The 25245-nt window shown below is 37.8% G+C and overlaps 1 protein-coding gene across 3 annotated transcripts in view; it reads left to right on the top strand.

The window, feature by feature from the left end:
• Positions 1-25245, top strand: part of BICC1 (BicC family RNA binding protein 1) — a 102144-nt gene that overhangs the window by 1573 nt on the left and 75326 nt on the right. Inside the window, exons 1-2 of one of the 3 annotated variants that reach the window (XM_013174080.3) lie at positions 812-1160; positions 15588-15640. The exons of 1 other annotated variant lie outside the window; for it this stretch is intronic. In XM_013174080.3, the coding sequence (XP_013029534.1) occupies positions 1141-1160; positions 15588-15640 (73 nt within the window). In that variant the 5' untranslated portion in view covers positions 812-1140. Of the gene's footprint in view, positions 1-811; positions 1161-14212; positions 15641-25245 lie in introns of those variants that run through there. One more of the 3 variants, XM_013174073.3, reaches the window with a different exon arrangement.

Genomic DNA, 25245 nt, shown 5'->3' with positions numbered 1-25245 from the left:
GTAAGAAGCCTGACAGCACACTGAGTAAGTGCGGGCAGAATGCTGCGTGTTTGGGGGAGATGCTCTGTGTCCATCGCAGACATACATGCTTCAGAAGGTGGTTTGAGGGATTTTTGCATCTGTTTGCTTGTTTCTTGTGTGTGAAGAAAAGCACATGTTGAATGCAGCATCATCTGATTTATTAATTTAGAGTGAAAACCTAAACTTTCTGGCTTATGGGTAATGCAAAAAACAGATTTATTAGGAAATATAAAAGAGGCAAACAATAGTTCGTTCTATCAGAAAACGCCAAACTGTTTGTTAAACATTTGCTTTCAGTCTTCCTCTCATTACTATACAAATTTTTTACCTTATGTCTTGACTTCGTTCCAAGGGAGGTTTTACTTCTCCTTTTTTTGTAGAGGAATAAATGAAGTACTGAGCAATGTTGCCAGTCACACGGGATGTTGTGAAGCCAGGTCTGTAAATGGTACCCAGAAGTTGCAGGTCAGTCACGTTACTGATTACAAGCCACAGTTGATTTTTTTTGAGCTTTTTTTTTTTGTGGCCATCTTTTGGAAGCATAGACTTTGACTCACCCCTTGGAGGAAAGGAATGGTGGAAGAGAATCTGTATGCTATCTTCAAAAATTCAGGAACTCTTATTGGAGAACTCATAGGGTCATGTTTCCTATTGTTTCTAATTCTGTATTTTTCACTGGAAGGTCTTAATGTGAAGAAATGACACTGCAGAAGGGAGTCATCTTTGTAGTCTTAAGTGGCGATGGCCAGATTTTTGATTTCCAACAATTAACCAATTTTTTGCCTTTTTTTTTTAATCTGAGCTGGTGTAAATACAGTTTCTTGCTCATATTGGATCTACTCTTTTGGTTTGACCAGCTCTTAGAGAGCAGGTTTATGCTCATGAAAGTTACTTTTTAAATTATTTTAAAATATATGGCTTGTTCAGGCGTTCACAGTAGCTTTTTTATGTTATATGAATGTGCAAATACAACATCTTGAGTTAAGTTGTCATTAAAGCCAAGTTTTAAACAGCATCTATTGAAGAAACCTGTCATATGTTCTCCTTGCTCGGGGAACCCTTGGTGATTTTCTTGTTTGTTTTTTTTCTACTAGTTAATATCTGCTGTTCACTATACTGATGAAGAAATATACAAAGGGGTAAGCAGTAGAAAGAAATAGAAGAAGCTTACTGTTAGGCTTTGTGTTTCTGCTGTTTATTGAATTCTATTATTGCCTTACTAAATTTTATACATATTTCTGCCATGATTCTTACTCATCTTTTCTGCGCTTGATATTTTATGCATAGTTTCTCAAGGGATGATGCTGGCTTCTGCGAAACTGACCTGGCGTAGCAGACTTTTTATTTAGCTCATGGGTGGGCCTGGGGGCTTGGGTACTATAATGTCACACACACAATCCACAGATGGAGCAAGTGCTGTGGCAAGGCAAAGGTAGCTCTCTATAGACAAGCTATTGGTATGGCCCTTTTGCTACCACCAATCACTTTTGAAGCAGAAATCAAGTCTGAACTGAGGTGGCAGAAAGCACTGGTAAAAGTGAGGGTGCTGCTTGTACATTTTTTTCCCACTTCAAAATAGTTGGTTTAGTATTTTTCATGTTCCAAAGTTGGATTCTGAATAGCCTTAAGGTACGTATATTAAATGAAAGGCAGAGGGAGCCTCTCACATTTTGTCTTTCTGGTTGGTATATCAGAAAAGCCAAAAGCTGTGGTGAGAACTTTGAATGTAAGGTTTTTTTATATATTAAAAAAAAAGTCAAGCTATCTTGTATTACTGTTTTAGTACTTGATCACAGGTGAGGGGAATAATGGCCCACAAGTCTGAGTCTTTATAGTGGGATGCATACTGTCTTATGGTGCGTGTCCTCATCAGAGTTTGTTGGTGAACAGATCTCTTTAGAGTTGAGAAACTTTTTTTTTTTTTTCAGGAAACAAATTGGAATAAAAAAGATCAGCTATTCTTCTCAGTAGTCACAGCTTATTAGAAGAAAATATTTCATAGTACCCGTATTAATCATAGCTGCTGTGTACTAACCTCTGGTGAACACTCAGGTGACTTAATACTGTGGAATAACTTACTTTGTGATTATTTGAGTGACTGTTACCTTAGCAGCTGAGTGTCATTGCAAAAATAAAAACCATGAAACTTGGAAAAGTTGTCAAAAAAGCTACAATCTAACAATTAATGCAGCAGCCATAAAAAGACTCACAAGTTAGCCATGCACTGTTGAAAAGGAGAGGAGGGTAAAAAAGGCAACACCTTTCTCCTGTGTGGCATCTTTTTCTTGGCTACAAAGTGTTTTGCCAGTCTTTTATTTACAAAAAAATCCTTTTTGCTATGACATATTCTTTAACAGACATAGGGGGGTTTGGTGGGATGTATGTACAGTGCATGTTTAAATGCTTTAATTTTATAGTGCTCTTTCACACAATATTACTTGGGCCAAAAAAAAATAACATTTTTTTTAAGAGAAGCCTAACTGTAGCAGTGATGAAGATGCCATGTTACACATCTCTGCTTAAAACAAGACCAAGTGTGTGTGCCTGTCAGAATTCTGCTTTTTTAAACACATCTTTTGTTCTGGGGACTCTTTGGATAACTTTAATTTCAGTACCTAGAGAGTCTTTTAATGAGGTAATTGTATTCTTCTCAGTTATTGATAAATGAACACCTGAAGAGAAGCACAGAACTAGATGCTTAGAAAACTTCGATGGGTACCCAGCACCACAAATGCTCCATCAGTTGTTGGGCATGTGCTCCAGAGAAGGTTGTCGATACCCAGTGGGAATCTTGGCCTGCGCTGATTTAGTGCTGGTTAGTTCTGTCATGTGCTAACTGAAGTAGGTCAACATTTATAGGAATCTACCGTATGTAAATGAGTATAGACACGACTCTTATTGCTCCCTTTGTTTTTGTGCTCTTTGCCTGTGGTTTGGCGTTGGAAAAACACTCAAGTGGTCATTTTTCACCAAAACAAGTCCTGTTCCTCTTTGATGGGAGGGACATAAATACTTGGGCAACTTCATTTGGTCCATCTAATTGAAGTGAACTGTACCTCGTTACTGTAAATCTACTGGAAATCACTCCTTAATTCCTTTGCCCAAAGCGCACTGTTGAGGTCGTTGCCTGATGCTAAGACTGCTTAGGCAATACCTGCCTCCGATGCCTGAATGATAACCAATTTATTTCCTGTTTGCTGATCTGTCAGGTGAAACTTTCTGCGTTTAAACAAGCGTGTTTTCCCAATTTAATGCATAACTAGGTGGGAAAGTGTACTTATAATACCTTTCTTAGACTAGTTTGTGTCAGTTACAGAGAATGACGGATCAATGTCTGACAGATAAAGCTGGGGGGGGCTGGAGAAAAAAACCCTTGATATTTCCATCTTCAGCACATTCAATGTTCTATGAAAACTGGGCCTCTGCTGAGACTTTGCTACAAACAATAGTTCTATTAGTGGCTGAAGATGCAACTTAATAGATTTTGAGCAGTTCAGCTGCTTTATAGGCAATCTCAGCTTAAATAGGGTGGTCCTGACTGGTGGTTTCTGTGTGGGGATGGTAACCTTGACCGGTGTGTTAAATATGTTGGTATTTGTATGGCTTAGCAGGAGTTACTGCTTCCTTGCTGGATTTTTGTGTGATGATGGCAGAAGTCTGTATGATAAAACTAAGTGTACAGTGCTCATTTGAATAGTATACCTTACTTATGAATGAAGTTGCAAATACTTAGCGTTGTTGACTTTTACTTCTGTTTAAAGTTCCCTGTGTACCTGTTGGAGCTGTAAGAGGTATGTTGTGTTTTCCTTCACCAGTTTCTTACTGAAATAACTTCGCAAACTCTAATTTTAGTAGGCTCTAAACAAAGTTTCTCTTCCTAGAGAAAGAAAATGTTTTTTTTTCTACTGAACTATGTATGAGATTTCTGTTCATGTTTTTCTATTTGTTGTTGTAGTTTATCAGCGTAGCCTGGACAAGAACATTGTTGTGGGGTAACGGGAACCTTTCTAACAGCATTTACATTTGGTGTTTAACTTACATGTAGCAGGAAAAATAAGTTCCATTTCTTTGTCAGGCTTTCAAATCCCCAAAGTGCTGAATAGTCTATTTCTACAAAAATAAATATATGAAATGAATTTGTGTGACTTGTAGTTTAAAAATATTCTTGCATTCCATTGTTAACAATTGTAATAATACCACTTTCTCAAGTTTCAGTGTTTTTTAAGTAGTACAACGGACTATCATGGTTTGGCATGAACTCCTAAGTTAAGTATTGCTGGCTTGCACATTCCTGTTGGTTATATTGTAATCTTTACCTCCATTGGAAAATATGTCCTATTTTGAGTACTTATTCCAGGCTTTTGGCTTTATGCCTGTCAAACAATGAAACATGCTAGTTTTTCTTTAATTTCAGCCCTCTGTGTTGAAGAACTAATCGTTTGTTGTTTTTTTTTTTTACAATAATACCTCTTACTGGGAAGGCGTAGTGCTGCCTGTTTTTTACTCTGAGCATAAAAACTGACTACATGTGAATTGGACTTGGGATAGCTTATTAATTGTGTGTACGTTTTGTAGCTGAAGGAGCGAGTGCTTGATTTAAGGATTTCTTCCTTAAGCCTCTACCTGTTAATCAGTGGTAGTTTTCAGAATGATTTTGTGTTAAGCAGCAAAAAAACATTTTTTGAGCATACTGGGAAGTCTCGCTCAGTGTCTGGTTTTGTTTATAACTAGGCTTTCATGTATCCAGTTCAGATCAGGATGACCGCTTTGCATGGGGTAATGTAACTCTTCATGTTTCACTGACTTTTATAGCTGATTTATGTAAAGACTTCTGCAGTGATATCCTCTTTACTGGAGTAGGAATATAAAATTTCCTAAGAAATGTTTCCTGTTAAAGGTTCATTGATATTGTGAAGGAATGTTTTCTCAAAAGACTGACGAGAAATACATATCTGAACTTTAAGGGTAAGCAAGTGTATTTGTAGTGTCAGCCACAGATAGGATCTGTCTTTTCCCAGACCTGAACGAAGCAGAGCAAAATCTACAAGGAGTGATGGCTTTTGGTCATGCGTGATAGCAGCCCGCGGCCAGTTGTCCCCGTGTGGAGCTGTTGGAATGACTGCAGTCCTCACAGAAATGAGCTGCATTGCTTCTGCTGTTCATGTAGTTAATAGGAGCCTGGAGAATTAGGGTATTCACCAAGTTCTCCCATGTTTATATCTACTAGTGTAGTTTTTTGGATACTGGGGGGGAAAACTCTTGAAGTATCTGTGAGAAAAGATGGGAGTGAGGGCTAGGGGGGCTTAAAATGAGTACAGATAATACGGTATGTCTGAATGGATAAATCAATTGCCCACTAGCATAACTATGTTTAATTTCTCTGTTGAAAACTGATTTTGTGACTAGGGGTTGATGTATGCATCCCCTTTGGTCTGTCCTGACCATTATCCAGGATGTGTTGCTCTAGTGCAGTGGCAGCCAGGTCATGGGAGTCAGAAAGGCACACAAACAAGTTTCATCCCTATACTGTAGTTTTGGATTTGCAAATTTGGTTGTATTGTTTCACACTATAAAAATACAGGGAATTGGTATGTATAAATATCTGTGGCACTTGGATTTTTTATGTAGGAATGCATGGGACACTTCAAATGTGTTTGTGTGGTGTGTGTAGGTAGGGGTATTCCCCTGAGCTGTTCTGGACGAGGGATGTTGAGTAGGGATCCTGACAGTTTGAATGTTATGCAATAGTCACAACATAGGAAAAATAGGAAATCTATTTTTTTAAAAAGAACAAGTGTGCGTTTGATAGAGCAGAAATCAAGATTGCAAGCTTTATGATCTAAAACAGAAGAAAAAATCTACCTGATTAAAAAAAAAAAGCGGCCATTATTTTTATTGCATGTCAATGTGTAGTTCAACCTGATAAAATTGGATTTATCCTAGAAAGAAGTGTGTAAAAATCGTGATTCTCAGTTTTGTAGTGATGAGGTGAGATAGTCTTTTCTTGCAGAGTGGCTATGCTTCCTAACTACAAAGCTTAGCATTAATTTCAAATTTGTAATTGAGTTAAACTAAATCTTAATATTAGAGTGTAATATTAGAGCACAATATTTATTAGTGTTATGTATTGAATTAGTGTATTAATACACGTTTTTAGGTAAGTGCTTGATCAGTTGCCAGTGGAAAAAAGGGCACTTTGGAGCATGAACTGTATTCCAGGACTGATAAAATTGTGGTTGAATATTGGGATCAATTTGCCTTCCCCAGGACAGTGAGAAGCATCTGCTAGAAAAAAACTGGTCTGTACATTTAAAAGCTCTGGGAGAATTTAGATTTTTAATCTTAGGATTTCTTATGCCTGTTACTGATGCTTTTTAGTGTTATTTCAGTGAAACTTCAAATAGTTCTGGAACATGCAAAAGTTATTTAGGCTGCCTTTGCATTTTTAAGCTGTGATTCCGTTGAATAAGTAGAAAATCACTAATGCTTTATTTGCGTTCTTGTTCTATTCTTTTAGTGTGGTTACTGCTGTTTTTCAGACACCATTTTATAATTCAAAAACTGACTACCTCCCAAATGGCCAGATGCCAGCAGTTGCTTCTTTTGAGTTTGTCATGCATTTTGGGATCAGCAGCTCTATAAAGACTGTGAAATAAAGTTAACTCTTCTTAATTTTTTTTTTAAGTCACCCAGATTGGTATCCCCTAGAACTTAAATGGGTCAAAATCGGACCGCTATATTAAAGGCTAAGGAACATTGGAGCACATTGTGGTCACTCGAGGGGGTCACTTGCAAGGATGTATTCAGCCTGTGGTTAGCTGAAGGTCTCTTGAAGACTTCCTCAGCATGTGGTGGGTGACGTGTGTGTGGGTAGTTGTGTTGTAGCTCTTGCTCTGTCTTTAGAGAGTTACGAGTGCAGCCTACTGGATCTGTCACTGAACTGAAAGTAATCTCCTCCACTTATCTGCCTTCAGATCTTGATTAAATTGCTTTCCTTGCCCCAGCGTGTTTTGACCAGGAGCCGTTCTTGGAGGTAAGAAGATGGTCAGAATGGTGCCAGCTGCAATGTGGCCTCAGGTTCCCTGCTCCAGTGCAATTCCTATACTACTTGCCTGTTGAGCAGGGGCCGGTATAAACCCTGTGAAAAATATTTCTTCCAAAGAAAACTTGATAAACTTATATGGAAAGCTTTCTCTCAAATATTAATTTAAGAAAATGGTGACTCCCATTCTTCCTCTTTTGGCTTTTTGCCTGTTGGGATGTGTGTAGATGCAAGTGAAGCCTGAACCTTCCATTTTTCCATTTGCTAAACTTCTCTATAGGCCAGCCCCGGGAGGCTTTGCAGAGCCTCCTTTCAATTTTCCACTAAAGCAATGCAATGTGAGTAAGGTCTGTAAGAACTGTTTTCGGGGGGGCGGGTGGGGGGGTGGCGGGGAGCAGTTATCTTTCTGCTTATACTGTTATTGTGAGGCTCGCAGTAGATAGATAGTCAAGAATTTCTTTGTTACCCTGTGGCTTCTACAAGTAGGACTTCCCCCTCTGCCACAAAAAGGCTTTTCTGTTTCGTTTGTTTTTTTCTGCTCTGTCTCACTTAACATTTTCCTTAAGAAGCTATGGGATTGTCATTGTTGTAGGTCTTCTAGTCCTCCCCTGAAGTTTTCTGGCTTGCAAAGATAACTTAAGTGCCACAGGATATTTTTGCTGTAGATGCTGGAATATTACAGAGTATTGGAAGGCAGAACCTGTAAATAAAAATGAATGCCAAGGGATGAAAAAGCAAATGTTTTCGTTCCAGGTCATCATTGAAGTGAAATATGTAATTTGAATGTGTATGTGTGTGTGTATATATATATATATATAAGTCAATGTTAGCATTTCTCACTTATTTGGTGCAAAGTATCTGTGCTAGATACTATTGATACTATTGGTGCTAGATTTATTCCCCTTATTTGTAATGAGACAACTAGCAGAATAAAACCAATAAACCAATGTGCCATTTTGTGCCTCGTGGAGGAGGCCAGATCATGTGTTTCCTCTGGTAAACTTCATTCTTGGAAAGAAATTATTCTTTATTTCCTTGTGAGGAAAACTTGCAACGTTTTTATGATGATCAGCTAAACAGTACAACACGTCTGGAAATCAGCAGTAAGCCAAGTACATCTGGCCTGAAGAAACAATGTTAATAGATAATTGGAGTTAGAAATTGGTAATACTGTGTTTTATTATAATTAAAAAAAAACACCATCCCATTTCAGCCCTTTCAAAAAGAATTGTGTGCATATATACATTTTTTTTAAGTGTAACACACACAAACATCCTGTGTTCTGTCATCACCCTGTGCTGTTAGTATGTTGCTGTATAAGGCTTTACAATTTTTATTTCTACTAATGTTATGAAGTCTCATGGTGGGGTTATCAGATTTTCCAAAGTTTAAATATATTTTCACCACCTTTCCTTTCTTGCTTGTAAAACAAATATATGTGTGTGTGTATATTCTGCTTATGGGTGATGATACTACTTTCCTTTCTAAGCGAGGTCTGCTCCTTTTAGAAATCTTGCATTGCTGTCCTGGATTAGTGTTTTAAACTGACCTTTAAATCTTCTTCTTTCCTTATTGCTAATAGTTTTGTGTGAATGGAGGGCTTTGATTATATCTATTTTTACTGGCTCTGCTCTGTTCAGAATGAGCCTGTGATAAATTTGTAGCAGTTGAATGTATGAGACTGGTAACTTAAGACTAAGCATCTTGAGAAATGTGAAAAATGAAATCCTTAATTCCAAAATAAATATTAGGTCAATTAAGTGGTGCATTGAAGCGTTTTTATGTTCTGGAAAGCTTTAGCAGATTGATGTCTTCTGAAGATATTCTCCATGACCTTTATGGTAAGATAATTGAATTGCTTGAGGGAATATAAACTGTGATTCTGCAGACTGTGCAGAATAATTAAACCAAAAGATGTGTTGTAAGGTAGCTCCTGTACTGAACACTACACTGTACTACAAAAGCCTTGATGAGAGAAAGGTTAATCACTTAATGAAAAAATTGGAGTGTTTTGACATGAGTTGCTGCATCCTCCATTCTGCTGTGCTGCTCTGTGCGACCATCAATGGTAGATTTTTGTCACACAAGTACAGGATACATGTGCGTGTCATCTTTACTGTGATATGAAAATACTTCATTTCATTGTGATCTACTTCAGCGAACGTAAGATTTGGTTCCACTTCTGAATGTGTGGTGCATCCATGGGTGAGAAGTGCTACAGAATGGTGAATATTAAATTATGTTAAACAGCCTTTGTTTATATGCAGCCAGGGCAGTTAAAATAGCATTAGTTTTAAGAGTATGGATATGGAGCACATTTTTAAAATATTGTTTTATGTATTGGAAAGGAATCTCACTACTTTTTTTGGTAGAACAAATTTAAGTGCTGTTTTTCCTTAGTAAACTTACTTCTGGAGTGTGTGTAAAATAGCGGATAAGAAAGAATCTGTTTTTTAATCTATGCCATGTGCAGAAACAGTGAATATATTTGATCAATCTTTAGTACTTTAAAAGCAATTCCTTTCCTGAAATGTGAACATATCCTGCAGAATTCTCTCTTCTCCCTCAGTGTGGAAGACATTACCGTCGCTAGAGTCCAGAATACATGGATTTGCCATATGTGTGAAATTTTTTTAATGCACTAAACAATTGAACACATAAGGATGTTTTCTGGGTTGCTTAGCAGCAGTCAGGTTCTTTATTTTAAATGGCCTTCAGTGACATCTTTCAATTTTTTTCAGAGGTTTGGCAGAAATAAAAAGTCATTCCAGTGTTTGAAACATGAGGAATCGTTTAAGCCATGAAAAAGTAGGGTCAGTTTGTTGTAAAGTTCTGTTTATGTTTAAATATTTACCAAACTTTATATTCTGTGTTATTGTAAATATCTGGGAGTGCTGGAAGAGAATGCTGTTGGATGTTAGTATAGTTTTGAGTGATTTATCACCTGAAAGATGTAACTTTGATTACAGATCGTTATATCTGAATTAAGCATTTTTAATCAGTATATATCTAGTTGGAAATGTTTTCTTCACTTACATGTGATGCTGAGTGTTGCTACTAGTGTTCTGAGTTGGGAATATGATTCAAACTAAAACTTAAAATATTAAATATACTTCTTTTTTTTTCTTTCGGGAATATCAAATGCGTATTTACAAGGGTCTTGTAATGGGGTTAGTCTCTTACTGCCGCAGAGGTGGCATTGGTGCTGCCTCACGTTCTGGCCTGAGGAGCCAGCAGCTGTGTGAGAGCAGCTTTAGCGGGTGTTACAGGGTTAGTGCTTTCAGCCTCAGGGGTGCCTTTGGTGTCTCTTCCCTGCTACCTTCTGCAGACATTTACAAGCTAAGGAGGTGTTTGTCCTCCAGAACGCTGGCCAGGCCATGGGGAAGCGTGTGGTTGGGGGGGAGGCTTGTGTGGCTGCCCCTGTAGTTTAGCCGGGAGAGTGTGAAGGCCAAATGTTTTAGGTGGATTTTTAAAGTGGGAGATCTCTTTCCCAGAAAGGGGAGCAGGTACATGGCTAAGGTGGCTATAGAAGCTGGGTAGCTTTGGAAGCGCACGGAGAAGATCTCCCCACAGTGTGGCTGCCAGACACACTACTGCTGAGCAGAGCTGTTTTCTGCACTTCTGTACAAATGTCCTTCCATGAGAAGAAAGGGGAGAACCCTCTTGGCATTTATGTTCAGCTTCCTTCCTGCAGTGTGATGAACAGGGCCACTTAAGGCTCACAGGCCTGCTGCCACTTCACGAGCGAGAGCAGGCCGTGGGCAGGCCCGGGGAATGCCCAGCTTTCTTCCCTCCTCCCCTAGCCTGCCCTTTCAGAGGGAGCACGCATTTGGCCAATGCTGTTTTTTTTTAATGTAGGCTTTGGTGTAAATTCTTTTCTACTTATACAGGCTTCCTTGCTTTCTGTGTGATATATGGAGTAGGGAGAGCTAGTGCATGCGTCTCCTGCATGCTGGTGAGCACTACTCCAGTTGATCAGGTCTGCTTTACTGCAATGAAAACATCAGTAAGGCAGGTGTCCTTTCTCTGTTCATGGCAGTAAAGCCAATTCAGATACCTCAGTGCCTGTTGACTTCCATAATAAAAAACGGAGGAAGACCATGATGTAGAGCTGTTGGCTGTGGGTTGGCCATTTTTGGTTTGCATCATTCTACTCTAAAGAAAAAGCAAGGACCATAAAGTATATGTTGTAATCTTGTACGAAACCCGTGAGATTTAAAGATCATAGTTAATCAGTTTGAAGTACAGCTCCATATTCACCTTCTAAGTATCAGTATTGCACTGTTTTACAAATTGTTTTCACATTGCAAATTAATTAAAATAATTAGGAGAATGTGTTGATTTTTAAGGAATATCAATTCTGTCTGGTAGTAATGGTAAACTTCTATACAGCTTCATACTCTGCAACACCATCAAGCAACAAGAGTTCAGCATCAGCAAAAGGTAACTAGGAATGACTTACGTTTTAAAAAATAGAAAAATCTTTCATTGTGATCTCTAGTAATTCCCAAATGTTGTTGTCTTCTCCAGTGTTCTGCTCTTACGCTTTCTCTTTACTTCTGCTTCAGAAATGCAATTTATGTTTTCAGGTAGGTCTTGAGTTGAACTTGATTGCATTATAGGGATGGTATTCCCACTTTTTTTCAGGACAGAAAAGAATAAAATGCTTGTTTAGGAGGAAGATGCCTTTTAGGCAAATTATTCTGTACCTTTAATTCTTTTTTTTTTAGGTTCTCTGTTAAAGACTCTAGTACTTTCTGGTATAAATGGCAACTTAAAACCCCAAGCGGACCACAGGTCCAAACTACTGTGTTACCAAATAATTTTGCTTAAACTTGGAGTGTTTCATGACTTTCTGAGAGTAACTAGCTAATTGCTGCAAAGTAGAGCTTGGCAGCTGACTGATCATCCACGCTGAATGTACTGGGATTGTGCTAGAGCTAGCTCCTCAGTACTGTTTCTTCAGCAACATGCAGATAGCTTCTCTTTTCTGGAGAAACTTCTCTAATCTGTGATTGAGTAGACTGATGCAGGTACAGCTAGAGGTGGTACACATTTCACTGTGACAGCTTAGGCAACAGAAGCAAATTTTTTTTTCTGAAACACCTTACATTTGGTGGTTATTTTTCAGCAAGTTACAGAGAAAACTTGTCTCTGTTTCTGCAAATTGGTTTTGCCAAAGCTGTGGCTTCATAGTAGCCAAGCTGTCTCATGATTTCAGGGTAGGAACTTACCGAGCTGACAAGTATTTTATGGTTAAAGCCAGCTGAACTGAAACAGGAAACTTGAATCCAACCAATATCAAAATAAAAGAAGAAAATGCAAACAGGAAATGTTGCTTTTTTTGGCAGTCTTAATAATAATGGCAGTCCTAATAATAATGGTTTGTGAACTCTAGAAACGCAGTTGACCATCCAAACTTACCTCTGTTCTTTCTAGATTTTTTTCTTTATTCACAGCTGATATTTGCAGTGTTTTTTTTCAAATCTGATCTTTTTTGACTTTCACTCTGATCACTGTAATATTACTTACTGTGTCAACACAATTTTGGGAGCTTTGCAATGTCTATGGAAAAGAGTAATTTATAAACTTCCATGCTTGTCCTTGCAGAGCAATCCACAAGTCTTCATACAACTTAATTATATCATTGTTTTTAGTAACATGCAAAAAGAAAAAATGCAATTTCTGGCTTAAAGGGACAGCTGAAAGAATTGAAGTAGCACTGATTTTAAACAACAGAAACAAAAGAGGTCACCAATGAAAAAGCTTGACTAGTGATAAAGTATGTAAATGATGAAATTACTGTTTGTACCGTGGAAAACACCTCGCCATCAGGTCTATCTCAAGAACCAGCAGTAAAAGTGACTTGTCTCATCTAACGGGACTCTGAAGGATGAAGAATGGAAGTTCTTCTCGTGTGTTTGTGCAGGTGATATTGCGTGCAGTTGATGGTAAGACTTCTGTAACGTCCTGTGTGTTTAAGAGTAAGTAGTGCTCATGATAAGTACTGTCTTTAGAATGTGGCCAAATAAAGTGTGTATATTTTTATGTATTCTAACCATATACGTAGTTAGAATACCTGGATTTCAATATTAGGAGATGGTAGTCTGAATCTTAGTTTTGCATTATTGTATGCAGACTTGAGGTTTTTTCAACTCTAAAAATAAACTTGATTATAAAATGCTATCAACTCTGCTAACTGAGAAACTAGGAAAATTCCTATGGGTAAATTACAACTGTGGGAAGATCCAGTTAAATTAATAGTAGGACACATTGCTTGATACTTGCCATTTGTGAGCAGAGCTGTGTTTGCCATTTTTCTGGAGCAGGCATTAGGTAGCTGTATGCTTTTTCTGCTAGGTGGGCCCTTCCTTTTTAAGGAGGATTTTTCTGAACTTGAAACACTATCTCATGTCCACTGCATCTGCACTGTGATGGCAGAGCTGAGCATTATCCTTTCTCAATGTCTGGATGATATTAGAGAATAAAGGCTCCTTTAAGACTTCAATGAGTAGTTATTATGCAACTACCTTGTGTGGAAGCTTTTGGTATGATGCATTTGCAAGGAAATTATACTAATATAACTTACAGTACTATTATTCTTTTTCCTCCTCAAGTGCAGTCTTTTGCAGCCTTAAATTACTGTTTACTGGGCTTAAAAACTCCTGAAACATGAACTTTCCAAAACATTCAACAGAGGAAGTAGAGCAGCAAGTCCTAGCTATCTTTGCTCAATTTTCCCTTTCTGCTTAGTTTTAAAGCTAATCCATTTTAACTGCAAAAAGAATGTACTTTTTACGTTAGTTGGCTTGCGCTGCAAGAAGCTACAGCTCATGTTGTGGAACATCTTGAAGACTAAATTATTATAATGGAAGAGGAATGTTAGGAATCTTTTGTGGACAGTTTATATTTTGCCGCAGAACTTTGTGTATCTTTGCTTTGGATGGCTACAAGCAAAGGCTGTAATCACTTGTTTAGTTTTTCTGTTCCTTGGTTGTAGGTGTTTTCTGATGAGAAGGCTCCATGTTCAATTTACTTCTTGTCTTGGGGGGGGGGGGGGAATGTAGGGTTGGCAATTTAGTGAAGATGCATATTATTAAATTTATTTCTTTCAGCTAGTGGCACATGTGTGCCTTTTGGTTTTTGCCCTTGGGTGATTTGGTGGCATTATTCAGCATCAGTCTAGGCTTCACCTAGATTCTAGGTTCTTAAAAACCTGTGAGAATACTGACCTGGTGTTCTCTGTACAGAGTCATTGTGGTTAAGAGTGGAAGGGCTCAATATATTGAAATGAACATATTTATAATATAAGAAGGTCATCAGTGGAGTATTTTCTTAAGTTATAAGATGGAAGACGCATTAGAGGATAAAGTCAACTTGCAGAAATTCCCAGAAGGTCAAATCTGATCCAGTTTGTGAAAGACTTTTTTCCCTCTTTTTTGATAAAACCCAGAGGAAGTAATGGTGGTCTGTAAGCTCTGAGATTCTTCTGTGATCGCGATACTTGCCTGTATGCATTGTAGTTCAGTGTTGAAAAAGAATGTAACTTAAAATAGTCATCAGAAAGAAAGTGAAGGAGTGTCTACCTTTCAAGTATACTCTTTAATAAATAAAGCACAGAATGCTGTATCTGATCTATACTCCAGGCTTCTGTTGAGGTATAAAACAGAAATCTCCTTGGCTCACAGGTGACAAAGGGTCCATTGCATTGTTATTCTCTGCAAATCTGAGTAATCTAGGTTTGCTTTATCTTAATTTCAGTTGACTGTAAAATGCTGATACGTTTCATTTTTGGATGAAGATACTACTGATGGCTATTGCTAACAAACATACGGCCATTTTTTAATAGATGGGAGCTGGTCTCCTCCACTGAAGCCTGACCCAGTGCATGCTTATGTCAGGAATGCTGATTTTGAGCTACTTTACACTGCTCTCAAGTAGACTGCTTCTTCAAGAAGGTCTGCAGTTCAGCAACCTTTGCCCACCTACAACAAAAGCGTTCTTGAATTAGACATTATGTATTCATATAATGTTCTTGTTTTCCCACATGAGCTATAGATATGATAAATGAAAATTAAAAATAACCGCATAACTAATAATTCATATGAATACAGTCATCTGTTGTGCATTGTAGAACGCAAACACAGTTCGGTACCTCTCAGGGGCAAACATGGCTCCCTGAGTAAGAGTCCTTTTTCTCATCACATGTTTCTGTTCTTGAAAATAACTCTAACCAGTAATCATATTCTCTTCTAGTGTTCCTCAATTGTGGTTGTTGGCTATGTTGCTTTTATAAAGACTTGTAGACAATATGTTGTCTTTTGCCAGACTTGTGTGCTATTTAAGTTGATGATTTAGGCTAGTTATTTCTTGCCGTATTTTAAAATCACTTTATCAATACTTCTGTACCTGTTAAATAAAAAGCAAGATTACCTGTGGTTAGATTGCTATGGCAACAGATAATGCATAGCCTTAATCTTTACAAGTTCTTGGATAACAGTTTGATGTTTTGTTTGTCCCACAGCTATGAAGTTATTTCAGTTAATTATGACTGCTCCAAAGGACACAAATTGGCAGGTAACGGATAGCGCAAATGACAAGGTTTTAAAAATAGTCCTGATTTTTTTCTCATTGGTTCACTGACATTCCTTCCAAATGAGCACAATTTCCATGTCAGTTAGAAAGCGAGTGTTTTGGCAAATGCTTTATGCAGACATGAAGCACATGGACAATATTAATAAAAAACGGGGTATTTTGCAAGAGATACATCATGTGAAGAGATGTGTCCTGAAGCATTACACGATGTTTTCTGCATAGCATGTTCTGTAGATAATGTGGTAATAATATTCTGCGTTTTGTGATAAAGAATTAGAATTTTCTTTGTTACCCCATTACTTAAATCTGCTCCAGCTTGAAAGAGCTATAAATGTTACCAGTTACTTGTCTGTGTTTTTGCAAGTTCTGAGTGGTTGTTTTGGTTTTGTTTTGGGTTGTGTTTTGATTTTTTTTTGTTGTTCTGAGAAGTAGGCTGGTATGCTATCTGGCGACAGAGGCACTTCCCATTGTTCTTGAGACTCACTAAGCTTTTTACTTTAGTACCGAATATACGTACAAAAAAATAAATGTAGACATTGGAGACACTGTTTATACTAGTAAGTGTCATCTTAGAATATGCTAAATGCTTGTGTAGATGGGAAGTATGAATGCTTATCGTTTCATCACTAATTGTGGGATACATGTACCTTGCACTAATCAGCAGACACTTTGAAATGCTAAGTCATGTTCAAGATCACTTATAAACATTCATGATATATTAAAACTTTCTCATACAGGTTAGGATTTGATTAGCTTTCCTATTTCTCCTGTATGAGTTACTCATTACTGTGTAGACCCTAAAAGAGGAGTTGATATAAAACAGTAGAAACATACTCACGTGAACCTTTTCTAAAAGGATCTGAGTTGAAAATACAGAGCAGAAATGGTAAAAATTATTCCTGAAAACAGCATTACATTGTCAGCTGCACTAACATCGTGCTGCTTAATATTGTTTTTGTTTGCAAAAATGCAGTATTTCTTCAGCTAAAGCTCCCACACAGAAACTGGAGGCAGAAGTAGGCCAAATATTAGTTCCTTACTCTTTATCGTTTGTTTTTCTAGATTTTGGCAGAAATCACACATTCTTTGTTTTAATTTTTCACTTCCCCACGCTTGACATTTTATATCCTTTAAGTTTACAAGTTTCTTTTCAGTTTATTTTGTATGAACTTAAAAGTTTTTGGTATTAGTCCCGCTTAGAAGATCTGATATTTTTTTGAGGCTTAAAAAATGGAAATGAGAAACTTTAGTATCAGAAATGCTGAAGGTAACTAGATCAAGTGAGTTGTGTAATTCAGAATTAGTTGTCTAACCACAAAACAATGCTTTCTTGTTTTCTTGGAGTCATTAGTTTAACTTCAGCATTTCCTGCCCTGTATCGCAGCTTTGTGTAAATAGTATTGTATAATTTCTCTGGCTTCTATTTTTTTCTTGTAAACAACAGCTTTAGAAACAGCTTTGTGTCCATAAAAATATAAATTAGCTAGCAGGGGCCTATGTACTACTCATCTGCTGGACTGCGTGCTGTGGGCACTGATTTGCTTGCAGTAATGGATTTGGGGCCTGCTTGCGTAGGCAGCATAATGTCAGAACAACTCTCTACTTGTGTTTTCAACACCTTGCTCAGTTGAATAAGCTTTGAATAAAAGATTCACCAATTCAAACAGTGGTTTTCAAATTTTGTTAGGCCTATTCATAAGTGGTGTTTAGTTAGAACCTAGTTGAATGCGTTGGTGTGCAGTATTCCGTTTGATGGCTCAGCCTTGTACATCTGAAACTAGAGGTTTAAGATGGTTTCCTGAAAACTGAAAAGTGCAAACAAATTTTTCTGCATAGGTGTATATGTATTCTGCAAAGATAGATCTGCTGTGAGGGTTGGGCAGGCAGGGGAAAGCTTTGTGTTTCTATATATCTCCTGAGTAGCCACCATACGTAGTTTGGAAGCTGAGAAAAATTGTATAAATAAAATAAGACACAAAATTGGCAGCAGCATGCTTATGTATTTGTGGCTCAATAATATGTGTGGGGTTTGATGGTTGAGCTATAAAATTGGTGATAATATGAGCAATCTATAGCAATAATTTTTGATCAAAAATTGAAAAACTTGCGTCCTTGATTTGAGTTTTTGTTGTCTTGAGATCAACTTGAATGTGGGAGGAATCGCAATATGAAAATACATACATCAGTGATGTATGGTGAACGGAACAGGTAAAACTACTTAAATGTAAAACATCAGCTTTCCACCATCCATACGTAGTCTCAGCAACGTGTGCTTCCAGCACGTTCATTCAACTTCCAAAAAGAGATTTGGGGTATTCCTGAGATACAAGTTTCAATGGTAAATAATTCTTATACCAAGTTCATAGAACAAAAAGATGAGGAAAGGATTTTTTTACTGTTTATTTTTTTACTTGTATTTTATTTTGTGTGATGACCAGAAGCTTCAGGCCTGTAGGGCTGATCAGCTCAGGCTGTACATCAACCTTTGCCAGTGATAACGGCGTAACTGTCTTTCATGTGAAAATAGCTTTAGGAAGGCTTTCTTGCTTTTAAGTCCCTTGTCTGTTTTCTGAGCAGCAGACATTTCATTTGGCTTGAATAGACTTAAGTCTATATAAAAGGCCAGTGGTTTTACTACCTTTTCTCTTTTGCATCCCCTAATGGGGATGCCCTGAGCAAACAACAGCAAGCATAAAATGAGACAATTGGTGCTTCATCAGGCCCTGAGTTTATCAACCATTTTCTGTGTTTGTGTGTCAGGAACATTCTGCTACATTAAAATTTGCTTTTTGTTTTTTGTTTTTTTAAACCTTCGGTGGATAACTAGGTTGGGCTCTTCCTGTGTCCCCTCTGTAACCTACAGAATCAGCGCCAGTTCGCAATACTTAAGCATCCATGGTGGTACTTTGGGTTCCAAGGCAGTCTGAAGAAGCTTGTGGATTTTGTATGATGTAGGACATAAAAGCTTTAAACTGAGCAGTTACCAGTGAAACTGTACTGGCATATGCTGCTTTGCTTGTTTGTATGATTTGAAATTCTGCTTTTATTATTCCACCCTTACAGTCAGTTTGGTAGGTTTCTGAAACAGCATTTAGTAAAATGAAAGCAATACACAATAACAAATGCGGTCTACATCTTCCAGCACAGCCTGATTTGAGCCTGTATGGGTGCTAGGCTTGCTGCTAAATTTTACCACTCCAATGTAAAACAGCACAGGCTTTTACCTTATTTTATACTCTATAAATTGTAATTATACGATGTGGCATTCTTTCTTCACTCTGAGTTTGTATGTTTTTATCTATTTATATACACGCACAAACAATCATTTGTTTTCTTCAGCATCTGCATGTAGCAGTTCTGTTTTTTAATATGGGAACTGGTCATAGGGGAAAAAAATACGTAGATGTTGAAAATGTGGACATAAAAACAGCTGTGAAAATAAAACTCTTAAAACTCTTTCACCTTTACCAGAAAGGTCTAGACTTTTGTTGTGCTTTGATCTTCTTACCTAAACAATTACTTCATTTCCTTGGTTTCTTAAAAGAAGAAAGACCTTGATGCTGGGAGTAAACTGTAGTTTGGCGAACATAACTTAGGTTTTTTATAGGTTTTTATACTGATACATAATTTGGATTCTTTGCCTATCTAATGTATGGGAAAAGAGGTAACAAATTAGTGAGTGCTTTGTTGCAGTGCTCCATTGCTCTAAACTTGAAGTGTGGGTTAGTTTCTCATTTGCTATGCCCCGACCCTTAAACATATCATTTGGGGAGATCCATCCCACTACCTTACACATGTAACTTGCCTTACACAGACAACAACTTTGCAACTTCTATTGCATGTTGAAGTTAGTTCCTCTAGGTTGCAGAGCACAGACCAAAAAAAAAAATAAATCTATTTATTCTTGAATGAAACAGACCAACTTATTTTATTCAAATGTAATCTGGTTTATGGCAATATCTTAGAACAAACCAGACTGGAACACAATTTTTTTTGAAGATGTGAACTGTACGTAATGAGACATGAAGTGCATTGCTGTAAGTTGGCTTACATGTTAAAATGCAATTTTTACCTTCTCTGAAGTTTGAGGTTTCATACTTTCTCCATTCAGTTTCTCCATTGAATTAACGAAGTACTGCGCTGCAGTACTTGTGCCTGTACTTACATACATCTGAATACATCAGTATCTCAAGACATTAGATGCTTTTTTTCTTGATTTGTTTTTAATCTGTTGTCCTTTGCTACTTTATACAAATGTATAGCCCAGTTATGTTTTATATAAAGTACGTTTAAGTGGGTTTACTTTCTTCTGCATGTAAGCTTAGGCTTCTGTTTTTTCTTGCAGGAGAAAAAGTGACGAAAGGATCTGATTTACGGGATGCTCAGAGTAACAGTTGATAACAAATGGTCCCGGCTTCAGTTGTAGTGTCAGTAGTGTAATACATTGTAAACCTAATACGGAAGAGAGACAGTCTTATACTGAACTTTATCATGTTATTCTAAATTTTACGGCCCCCATCTAGAATTATTAAAGTCACATGCCTTACTTCCTGTTTTTAAATCATTTTTATGCTTGTTTATTAAGTAGAATTTTATAGGCTTCTACTACATTTAATAATTAGAAGGACTTATTTTAATGATGCCAATTATATATGGTACGATAGGTGGTGAACACCTTACCTCAGTGCCAAATACTTCATAAGGAGTCTTGGGATGTGAGGCAAAAACCAAGAAGGATGTGTGGCTGGTATCCATGAACGAACTTAGATCTGAGGTGATGCATCATGGTTCAAACCATCTGATTAATGCAAACTAGGAAAGGGCAGACATTCAGAATGCTGAGCTAAAGGGAAAATGTGACAGCAAACTGTTGGGGTGCTTGGATTTGTGAGTGTGGTTTTGTCATATGAGGTGTTACAACAACCTGTGTACTCCTGCAGAAACACAAGGTTAGAAATCTTGCAAAGGACTCATAATGTGCATTCTTGAAAAACTCGGGGACATTTTTATTTATTTTGATACAGAGACAAAAAGAAAGTGTTTTTGAACAAAAAGGGAACTGTTTGTGTTTTATTCTCCAAATGTTCCGGTTATCTCCACGACGCTGGAGAGCATGTGGCTGGTTGGCTTTTAGAAAGGGAAGAGACCTCTTAATTCCGAATAATGTTTTTTGTCCTTGTCCCTGGGTACTTGCAGAATCCTTTAGCATAATGGTGGCAGATAAGCACAGTGTTTCTTTACTGATGAAAAGGCTTTTTTTTCCTTGTAGCTCAGTATGTAACCTGCATTGCAACAGACTTGAGCTGGTTTCCTGTATAAAGCTTTGTCTTTGACTTAATCTTGGCTTCCATCCTGCAACTCCACATCTGTGAATGACTCATAAGAAGCAGAGCCATCAGAAAAATATTGTGTACATTTTTATCCAAATCTGTAGGGTTTTTGTTTCTAATTTTTTTACAGCCTCACTGCATTCTTCTCTCCTATGCAATGAATCATACAGTATCTGTGTATATACCTGACAAGAGAAGTGCTTGTGCATAGAGAGAAAGTTGAACACTAAACAAATAGAAAGAATATCCCTAGTCATCAATCTGGTGAGAGCAGAGCTTTTGTATTTGGCAATTATCCTCTGTCAATCCCTGGGGCACTTCTGAAATGATTATATATATATATATATATATATATATATAGTATATATAATTTTTTTTCCTCCTGTAAACAGCAAGTTCTGTTAAATGGAGACTGTGGCTCGGGGGCAGAATCAGATCTGTCAGTCACTGGCAGCAGGAGAGGCTCTGCCTCCAGAGGCACTCAAGACTTTCCTGTCTTTACAGCATCCAGCAATTGAGGGAAGCAGCTCTGCTGCAGAGCTTTTTTTAGAAAAATAGCAAGCTTTATGTCTCCTACTTCTTACTCTTGCACTTACCTGTAAGTCTTGGTTCCAAGCATGTGACAACACGGGGGCTCTACCGGGGTCCTGTTCCTCCCAGGAAGTGTTTGGTGGCTGGGCTTCAGGGAAGAGGAAGGATGCTAGAGCCTGAAAGACAGGTCTTTTTCTTCATCTTTGCTCTCCCCATCTCTGTAGGTGGAAAAGCAGCCCTCACATTCAGCACGGGTTGGGTGCGTGTGGGCTCATAGACCAGTAAGGGAATCAGCTGATAGGCAACGTGAAAGCGGTGCTGGAAGGGCTTAACCTGACTGCATTGTTTTGAGCTCTTCCCTTGTGTCAGGGAGTAGGCATACAGTAATGGAAAAACAATTTGCCAGGATAAATAGCTTTTCGTTTCTCTTAGAAGTATTTTATAACAGCCATGGGTCCTGTGGGATGTTGGTGAGATTTTCCTACGGCTACCAGAGCAGCCCTTCTCCAGCTGTCTCCTCCAGAACTACCTCTCTTCGGATCATGGGTCAAGGGAATTGATATTATTTTGGCAGTGTGTGGTGTGGGAGAGCATCGTTCTTGTTGACTTCATGTCTGGCCAAGGACTGGTGCTGTCAGTTTTGTGTCTACAAAGCATTTGGGATGAGTTCATGTGATGTGCAAACTTTTTTTGCCAGCCTATCACTTTGACCACAGGCTCCCAAATTTTCTAAAAGACTGAATTGCAGAAAGGCCCTTTTGAAGGAGAGGAGGTAATTAACTGGCTCTTTGAGTAAAATGGCAAAACATATATGTCAGTGCAGGTGATGTTTCCTGGGACATGACTCCACTTCGCATCTTTCTGCGGCACAGCTTGGATGAGGAGTGTGAGTGCTTCAGTTAGTGAAAACGTTTTAGAAACGTTAAGGTTAATCATTCTCCTCCTTTTTTAGTCCTGTATCCCATTTACACCCAAAAATGTTTTTAGCAAAACTGGGGGGGGGGGGGAAATACTGGTATAAGGGAGGGTGCACAAGTGTCCAATGTTTTAATCAGATTTCACTCATATTAATAGACATGTATCTTAGCTAATCTGTCTTATTGTAAAATAGTGTGATATTAAAAAAAAAAAGTCAATTATCAGTACTGCAGATGCAATTTTTTTCTGTCCTAAGGGAAAAATAGGTAGCTAAGCTCTGCTAGTACAATGTTTAGATGCTGGAAAGCTGTCTTAATCCATTGATTAAAATGGAGAAAAAAAAAGTCTAAAATAAAAATGCAAATCTGGGTGAAAAGCTATCAAAAGTTAGGTTGCTGTTCTTTAAAAGAATCCTCTTGAGAAAGCAAACAAAACCTCAGTTTGCCTATGCTGTGCATGTCCTCTAAGTTTATGTAGTATGATCTAAAACTTCAACAGTGATTTTTAATTTCAGGTTTTATCACCAGGACTTAATTAGAATGATAAGGTTTTAAATTTAACTTATGAATACTTACATTAATGTAAGCCAGCTGTTCCTCATTTCAGAAAAAACATCCAGTATTTCCTATGACCACCAGTCCTCTAGCTTAGAGGTGACAGGTTTTATTCATTTTAATACTGAAGAAGCCTCTGTGAGGCAGCTAATAGAGTACTTTTAATCAGGTAATGGAGCACTGACAGCTACTCGGTTTTCCTGGCTGAATTCTTAAGAATAGCTAGCTGGAAGCAAAACATTCACTTCATTATCCTCATTGAAATCCCAAATCTTTGGCCATAGTCTGCTGCACTCCATGTTGTGTCAGGAAGTGTGCTGTGGTTCTGTGGATGAGCCAGTCCCACGTGTGCCTTTTGCAGAAGAGATCCCTGACATGGAAAATGGGGTCCCAAAGCAACCCCAGCTTCACAGCAGGCTTTCAGTCTGTGACTTGATTACAAAAATATATAAAATGAACTTTCTCTGTGCAGAGGCTTGGCAGACAGCTTTTTCCCTGGAGATCAATTTGTTTTACAAAATGAGAAAAATCTGTTGGTATGTATCTGAGATTTACAAGTGTTATATATTAAATTATTGGTTCTGGATGGACTTTAGGGTATGCAATTCTGAAAATGTTGATATAGGGGAGAGAAAATTGATGAGGCAGTAGCTTTGTGTTTGTTTTTTTTCCCCTCCCCCAATGCTATTAGCCACCAAATCTATGGAGTTCTTAAAGAAAACAGACACAAATCATTAGGAATATTTGTTCAAAACCAATGTCATCTGGGCCTTTTGAGTATATGTGGCATTTTCTCTTCCATTCTTTCTTGGCAATGTCTGCAATGGAAGTAAGTATAATTTGTTTTAAGCTTTTCCTTTTTCTGTGCATTGTTCTCTAGTCATTGAAAAGAGATGAAATTTTGAATTTTTTGGGATAGTTTTGGTTATTTGCTAGTAGTCTTAATTTTAATATAGTATGCAGAAAAAGGTTATTGAAAAATAGTCTAATGGCTGAATAAGTTTATATAGCTTTCATGATGTATCATAGAGTAAATGTAGACTTCGGGGAGTAATGAAAAATAAATTCTTACCTCTGTGTTTGTGTGTGTTCAGATGAGGCCTCGATTCAGGAAGTCTGATTTGGCTAGTAGGTAGTCTGAAAAGAGGCCATAGGCATTGTACTTCCATGGTGCTCATAGCTGCTGTATTTCAACAGCAGGATTAAAGTCTCCTATGTTCCGTTTGCTTTTTTCCCAGAATTAGGTATATCTGTTGGATGTTATAGCACCTAGGACACTTTTTCTTTTACCAGTGACTTTGTAGCTTGTGTATCAAGCACCTTCCAACAGAAGGAGATACAGTGAAACCCACCCAATGTCCATCCAGTTACTTACAACCTACTTATTGTCACTTACGGACCACGCTGAAATTCTTCCAGTTCTCTGGATGCACAGCTGGAAGAAGAAAGCTGTGTCATGGATATCTGTCTTCATTGTTTTAATCTTTTTTCCTCTGTAATTTGTTGATGAAAGGTGATGCTCCTATTGTTATCTGCAGCCCTAGAGTCCTTCAATCACAGCATATGTAGCCATTGGGTAATTTGTATAATATTCCAGATGTCTTGTAGTTCCTGACTCAACAAATTTAATTTGTCAGCGTGGTGTATGTACAGATATATTTTTGCTAGCTTTTTTAGTTGAGTGTGCCAGTAACTTCTTGAGTATTTTGGCTTTTGTCTCCCTTCCTGATACTTCCAGCTGATTTGTGGCTTACTCTGACCTGTGGTGAGCACCCTCAAAACCAAAGGCTGCTTTACTTAGGAATTTAAGAAAGTGTAAGTGCCTTATTTTTTTTTCCATTCTCTGACTCTGAAAAACAGAGATTGATTGAGACCCTAAAATACTGAGATTGGTAAGTGTTACATGTTACTCGATGAAATTTATTATAATAAAAGTGATGTTTTTTTCCTGTTAGTCACTTAAGGAAGACCACTGCACAGGGAAGATCCTGACCCTGCCCCCCCACCCTCCAGTAGCAAAGTTCTGTCTCCCCATGAAAGCAAAGTCAGTTGTGTTATTGGGATAATATCTGTAACTTGCAGCACATTCAGAACTAGTCACAGAAAATCTAAGGAACTTTGCAGTGAGAAGAATGTGTAAGTGATGCACTACTGAAAAGCCAGCTAAAAACAACCTTGAATTCTATTTTTTTGTGTAATTTCCTTGTTTAGTTAGGCCTCGCTACTCTCTTTCACCAGACACCTTCATTTCAGA

The sequence above is a fragment of the Anser cygnoides genome, chromosome 7 (assembly GCF_040182565.1).
Source record: "Anser cygnoides isolate HZ-2024a breed goose chromosome 7, Taihu_goose_T2T_genome, whole genome shotgun sequence".
Lineage (NCBI taxonomy): Eukaryota > Metazoa > Chordata > Aves > Anseriformes > Anatidae > Anser > Anser cygnoides.
This window is presented reverse-complemented; position numbering and strand designations above follow the sequence as displayed.